This window comes from Blastomyces dermatitidis (genome assembly GCF_000003525.1).
Source record: "Blastomyces dermatitidis ER-3 genomic scaffold supercont1.4, whole genome shotgun sequence".
Lineage (NCBI taxonomy): Eukaryota > Fungi > Ascomycota > Eurotiomycetes > Onygenales > Ajellomycetaceae > Blastomyces > Blastomyces dermatitidis.
This window is the reverse complement of record NW_025544777.1, coordinates 1,629,383-1,636,532: the sequence shown is the minus strand read 5'-3', so window position 1 is coordinate 1,636,532 and position 7,150 is coordinate 1,629,383. Positions and strand designations below refer to the sequence as shown.

The following is a 7,150-nucleotide window of genomic DNA, read 5'->3' as shown; positions in this document are numbered from 1 at the left end:
TCTTTTCTCATCTTCATTCAAATCAAACATGTGATAAGTGAGTTTCTTATATATTGATTTAAAGTGTGAAAAATGTAATTAATAAATGACTTATAGATCTTTTAATATATTCTATTCTATATATGAAATTTCCTGCAAAAGTGATGTATTTTAGAAGCAAAGCTAACAGTAGTAACAGGATTTTTTTGAAAAGATTCTCTCTCTCTATAACACATTTTTCTTCCTCTCCCTCTCATCTGCAATAGTGAGTGCATAGGAGTATCATTCTTGAAGGATAGTAGAGGGCTTATTCTGACATTTTCTAGTGAGTAAACATCTTCATGGTGCGGCTGCGGCCTCTGTGGCTGCAAAGAAAGCCAGGTTGAAGGCAGAGGCAGTGTCAATGAGCTGTGGAAGCACTGCTCTCATTGCTACATCTTCTTTCTCTTCTGCATCTCTTGCAGCTGCGGTGATAGTAGCTGTGCTGTGCAGTGAGGTATCATTTCTTCTGCCAGCTGATATGTCTGCATCTGATCTGCCCTCTGCTTCTCTCATTACTGTTGTGATGCCGCCCCCCTTCTCAGCCAATACAGTGATGTATGATCTCATGTGATCATTCAGAGAGGAATCTGAGAAAAGCTTGGTTCTGAAAACAGTGGCTCTGAGAAGCTCAATCTGTAGTTTCTCTTTCACAGCACATCTGAGCCCTGCTCAGAATACTGCTGAGTTGAGTCTGCAGAGTCTCACAGTTTCTTTGTCTTCTCTCTGTGAGAAGGCTCTGATACAGTCTCTGATCAGCACTGTCATCTGTCTGTGCTGTGCTAAGCAGCTGAAGAAGAGAGGGATTTTATACACTTACTTCTTCTCTCACTTTCATTGTTTCTGTTACATCTGTAACAATGACTTCTATCTCTCTGTAAGTATTATCTCACAGGAAGATGTTGTATCACCTCTGATAAGAAGTCTAGATACTCAAGCAGTACAGAGTGAGAGTCTCAGAGCTTCAAGTATTGATAGATTTCATTAAGACTGAAGAGATCTGTCTTGCTTATCTATAAAAGAAGATGAAAGCATGAGTCTCTGAGATGAAAAAATATCTCAGAATGACTGATCTTAAGAAGAAGTCAGTCAGTACTACTGTTGAAAGTGTCATAGAGATTAATCACTGATTGAAGAGAATCTCACTTCAATTGAAACAGATAACTGAGATACTTTGTAAGTTAATAAGTTAATATTTTATATATTTCTTCTGCTCTTCTGCAGTGCTGCAGTACTAACTTCTTAACAGACAAAGATACTAATATCAGAGACTTCAACAGTAAAGAATGAGTTTAATAAGAGTGTGATTATTAATGAGTAGATTCTGAGATTTCTCTCTTTTTACTTTTTCAGTGAGCTACAGTCTCATTAGATTAGCAGCAGTCTGCAGATTAATTAATATTAATCTTTTTATTAATTTCAAATATCTCTCTCTTTTCTTATTAACCGCTTCAGAAATTTTACACTTGTATAGTCTCATTAAACTTCTAAAAAATCCTTTGAGAGAAAATAGAAGAAGAGTGCTACAGAGTCTATAAGATATCAGCTCATCATTATAAGATTATCTCTAAAAAATTCTTTAAGAAAAATGAGAAGTCTCAAGTAGTATTTCTTATTCAATATCTCTGATATGTAATGAGACAGTCTCTACTAGCTGTCTCATAGCTTGTAATCTCTTTCTCAGTATTCTTCAAATATTTAAGTGATTTTCATGAATTCTTTGATAATGAATAATCTTTCTATTTAATGAGATATTGAAGCTTGCTGTAATATATTCACTTATTTAATATTTTCTTTATAAGATATTCAGTATCACTCTCAATCTTGATATTATTCAGCTGAGACAGCTTCATTTCAGAGTGTTACTTATAGAACTTTAAATAGAAAATATGAAAAACAGAATGAATTGATTTCAATTCTGTGAGTAATTTTAACTTATATGTCTGCTTACTCATCACTCTTGTTACTGAGAAAGATTCTAGTCACTACTCACTGAGCTTCTTACACAGTCTTATTATCTTAATATTCTTTGCTGAAAGTAGTACTTGATTCTCTATTAAGAACTTCATTGAAAGATATTTTTAATTATAGTATTTTATCTACTGCTTCTGAATACAGTGAATGCTTTTCACTGTCTTCTTATAAATTTTATTTAAAAGTTTCAATCTTGCTTTTACTTCTGATACTGAGAGATACTTCATTCTCTGTATCTGTCTGATATTCTGACTGTCTATTCTTCTCTTTGAAACATTGTCTGTGACATCACTGAATAATGAAGAATTATATTCATAATAAGTATAGAAAGAAGATATTTTTAAGATTACATTCTTTGTATTATTATATATGAATTCAGTGATCAGAAGATGTTTGAGTCAATCATTCTGATAATATAAATAAAATGCTTGAAGATGCTATTCTAGTATCTGATTCTGATGTTCAGTCTGATCATCAGTCTGTGAATGAAATGTGATACTGAGAAGACATCTTATTATAAGATGATAGTAAAAAGCTGATCAGTATTTACTGATGAAGAGAGATTCTCAATCTGTTATTAATAATTTTGAAGCACTGTGATTATGAATAATGATATCTAAAAACAGATCAGTCAATTCAGAGACTTTAATCTTTTTATAAGTAGAGATATATCTGATCATCTTCATGAAGCAGTTAATAATGACTAAAATTGAGTCATATTCTTTGACTCTTGTTGACTTTGATAGATCAACTATGAAATTCATTAATAGATTCTGTTATGAGTTCTTTAAAACAGACAGTAATATCAACTCACTGTATTACTTATACTGTGAGATCTTTATTCTTTGATAGATATTATAAGTTTTAATATACTCTTTGACATCTGCTCAGAGCTTGTCTTAAATATATTTATATTTCAGAAGCTTCTCAGTCTTCTCTAACCTGAAGTGCTCTGTATGAAGATTATTATAATAAATTCTCAATAACTTCTGACACACTACTCTGCTATAAGAAATGAAGACTGAATTATTCAGCAGTAGAAGTTCACATTCTTCTAGTTATCAGTGACTTGATTTCTTAGCAGCACTGCTCTGCTCAGAGTCTGTCTCTTTCAAGTTTAAATCAGATTCTTTCTTCTTCAACTTCTGAATTCAAGCTGTAGTAGAGATATCTCTCTTCTATAACTTATCAATGAATTTTAAAAGTAGTCAGATTGAAAGATTGTAGACTGTTTTATTCTTTATCAATTCAATGATTGTAAGATATAACATGAGAAGCTTATGATCTTCAGTGTCAGTTCTCTGCAGAGATCTGAGTTCTCTTTCATCTTCTATACTGAGTCACACAGCTGTCTCTTCAGCACTGTTTCTGAGCTTTAGAGAATCTCAATTCTCTGCAGCCAGCTTCTTCTGCAGTGATGATAGAGATTCTTTTATGAAATTCTTCTCCATATCAACAATATTATAATCAGGCTGTTTAGACAGTATGTCAGTGAGATTAAGCCAATCTGAACAGTATTGAATATAGAAATCATACTCTGAAAGCAGCTTCACTTATCTGGCTTGACATTCTGTCAAGCTCTTTGTTATCAAGAAGTAACATAGATTTACATGATCAGTGAGAACTTACACTGAGTACTTACTACTCTGAAGATAATGTTATCAGATCTTAAAGAATTTAATAATTACTAATATTTTCTGATTATGAATATCATATCTTCTCTGTGTGAGTGATAATTTCTTGAAGAAGAAGATCACTGATCTTTATTCACAGTGTCTTATAGACTCTGTAAAAAAGTCTTCTCTTACAGACAATTCATTGTCTGTTTTCTCAGAGATGATTATTCTCTAATTCTTTCAATATTGAAAGATCTTCAGTGTCAACTGTGAAAAGATTTCACAGATCTCATTCTCAGATATATCAGTCTCACACTGACTGAATAAGTTAAGATTAAAATGATTCAGTATTATAACATCTGTAAAAGCTTGTTTCAATTTCATAAACACCTGCACAGTGTCTTGAGTGAGAATAAACAGTTCTGTTTTTCTGTCTTTCACACTTCTCTTTAACAGATCTGTAAGAGAGATAGTAATCTGTGAATATATATAAATGAATTATCTGTAGAAATTCACAAATTCTAGAAATATCTGCATCTCATGATATATTCATAGTACTGGCCAGTTCTTAATGATGAAGACTCAGCTTCTATTCATTGAAATGTCATTCATCTCAATAATATAATCTAAGAAATCAATCTTCTATATATAGAATGAGTATTTTTCAGTGTTTGTATAAAGTTAATGCTGTCTTAAGCAACTTAATACTTTCTGAATATAAGTATCATGTTCTTTCTCTGATTTCAAGAAGATTAAAATGTCATTCAGATATATTATACAGAAGACATTGACAAGGCTCTGCAGTATCTTATTTATATAGATCTGAAAGATGACTGAAGTGTTACAAAGATCAAAAGATAAAACAAGATATTCAAAATTGCTGTACTTAGTATAAAAAGCTATTTTTCAAATATCATCTTTATTAACTCTGATTCTATGATAGATATTCTGTATATCAATCTTTGAGAACACTCTTACTTCAGATAATTGATTGATTATCTTATCAATTAATAATAGTGAATAGTAATTCTTAATCATCATCTTATTAAGGTCTCTGTAGTCTATGCATAGATATAGTCTATTATTCTTCTTGAGTATAAAGAGTATAGACATCTCTGCTGAACTCTTTGATAAATATATTCAGTTCTTTGATTGCACTTCTTCAAGATATTTGCATAGAATATTCAATTTCTTTACAGATAAGTTATAAAGAGACTTATACAGCACTGTTACATCATCTTCAAGACAAATCTTATATTATATCTTGATATCAGGAAACTTCACTGCTTCTCTTTTCAAAAAGATATTCTTAAAATCTGTAAAGAGACATTGTGTACATCTGTCTTCAATGATAAATACTGCTGTCAATCTTGCAGTGAGAGTGATGACTTCTTCATCTATTTTCAAGTCTCAATCATCTGCTACACAGTATATTGACTCAATCTTTTTCTCAAGATTCTTTCAATGAAACTCTTTAGATTTCTCTATCACTGTCTCTTCATTAGTGAGACAGTATCATCATGTCTGAGTGACTCAGTCAATGAGAGAATTGTTTTCTCTCAATTACAGAAGATCTAGAATGACATTCTCATCTATGATATTAACTGTGTGAAGAAGCAGACTACTCTTCTTAGAGATTTCTTCTGAGTCTGTGACTACACACTTTACTTGAATTATATCAAAACAGTGATATTTCATTTCATCTGTGAATTTCACATAATCTGATGAATCTATCTTCTTTCAATTCTTCATTAAAGAAAAGAAATAGAATATGAAATTAGTATCTATCTCAGAGTCAAGTAGACATCTCACTGATATCTTCTCATTCAGAGTATACATTGTGATTATAACATGAACTCAGAGATATGAGAATTATCAATTCTTTATTTCTTTCTCTTTGTTATCTTCTGCAGATACATTTATCAGAAGAGAAGTTAACTTTGAGAAGATATCTTCTCAGTTTCTTCTCTTCTTCAGCTTCTTACAATCACTGATATAGTGTTCATCAACTCTACACTTAAAATAGAGATCTTTATCAAATCTTTTTTAACATTTCTTTACAGTGAGTGAAGAATCAGAATATTTAAAATTCTTCTTTACTTTCTCTGCACTGAAGCTGTCACAGTATTATTTAGATTCTGTCATTAATTACTTAGAAGAGATCTTATTAATCTTTTTCTCAGAGAATTGATTATTCAAATAGATTCAGAAAGTCAGATTGACAAGCTCAGTGTAATTGATTAATAAACTCTGATATTATAATATTATTATCTGTATCTTGTGAGTCAGCTTTATGAGATAAAGCTGTGTTTTTAATTGATTCAAATCATCAGTTAATTTCTCTCAATATTCTTTAAATCTTATATTGAAATTGAAAGAATTCTCATCATCTCATTGATATAATGAGTTGAACTGCTGTGCTGCTGTGAAGCTGCAGTTGCAGTGATCTTCAATTTGATTCAGTAGAAAGTTCTTGAATTCTTTTCAAGTCATGACAGTATTGATACACTCAAGCTTTCTCTTCTTAATGACTCAAGTAGTTGCAGAGGTGCCTTCAAGGAGGTTAGCAGTATATATTACTCATATCTCATGAGTATTATACTGACTCAGGTTAAGGCAGAATTTCTGTTCAAGAATACAGATAAAGCTGTGAAATTCAGACAAGATGTTTTTCTTATATCTCAGTGAATCTCTGACCTTAATCTCTCTATCTTCATAATAGATGTAGGTGTGTAGAGGCCGCGGCGGTGGCAGAGCAGTTGAAGAGCTCATGTCAAAATGTGCAGCAGGTTCAGAAATCTCAGATTCCTGCCAGAATAGAGGTGTATGCACTTTAGAGAATAATGTAGTGTTTCCCTCAGAGAGTGAGATCAGGTTGATCTCAGTGTAAGTGTATGAGATCATATCAGTCTGTTAGAGCTTGACTGATTCAAATGTATAATCAGATTAAGCAATTTGAATTGTAACATGACAGAACTGAAGTGATGACTAGTTGATAACATTATATAGAGATAGTTGTTTGAGAACCTGTATGAGTGAGCTTGACTATCTTGCTTAAATAGTGAGCTTGTAGACTACAGGGTTATTGCAAGAATATCACAGATATGATACTTAGTATACTAAGAAGATTGTATAATGTATGCAGTAACTCTCATATATATTTCAGTAGAAGAAAAAGAAACAAATCACTGACTTCTTTAATGAGAAGCCAGCATCTAGCTATTCTATATAGACAATGAGCAGATACCCTTCTCTCATTCCACAAGTGAGAATAGCTGAAGCGATACCTCAGCGGCATCTCATTGCCAAGGAAGAGTAATCTGCTGACCTCATATAGAAGCGGGGTTCTCATATTCATCAATCAGATCTTTCTATGATATATCTGAATGATGTCATAGAGTGGTTGGAAACCGGTTCAGTCAGCCTGCGGGATGGATGAAATCATCCGCATGGAAGTGATGGGCCGTGTGAAACCGCAGCAGGGCCTTGGCGCGGCCGGGGAGCGTGACAGATATTCTTCTTCTTTGAATTTTCAAAACAGA

At 32.3% G+C, this 7,150-nt stretch overlaps 2 protein-coding genes across 2 annotated transcripts; both read right to left on the bottom strand.

Moving 5' to 3' along the window:
* Nucleotides 1–318: 318 nt before the first annotated feature.
* On the bottom strand, nt 319–786 carry BDCG_04069 (uncharacterized protein; the record flags this gene model as incomplete). The annotated part of the gene is made up of 2 exons (XM_045419742.1): nt 319–654; nt 727–786. The coding sequence occupies 2 exons, from the start codon at nt 784–786 to the stop codon at nt 319–321; spliced, it is 396 nt and encodes a 131-aa protein (XP_045275975.1).
* Nucleotides 787–6,140: 5,354 nt separating this feature from the next.
* BDCG_16838 (uncharacterized protein) lies at nt 6,141–6,512 on the bottom strand (the record flags this gene model as incomplete). The annotated part of the gene is made up of 2 exons (XM_045426030.1): nt 6,141–6,160; nt 6,215–6,512. 2 exons carry the CDS (start codon nt 6,510–6,512, stop codon nt 6,141–6,143), a joined length of 318 nt encoding a protein of 105 aa, XP_045280732.1.
* Between the last annotated feature and the right edge of the window lie 638 nt (nt 6,513–7,150).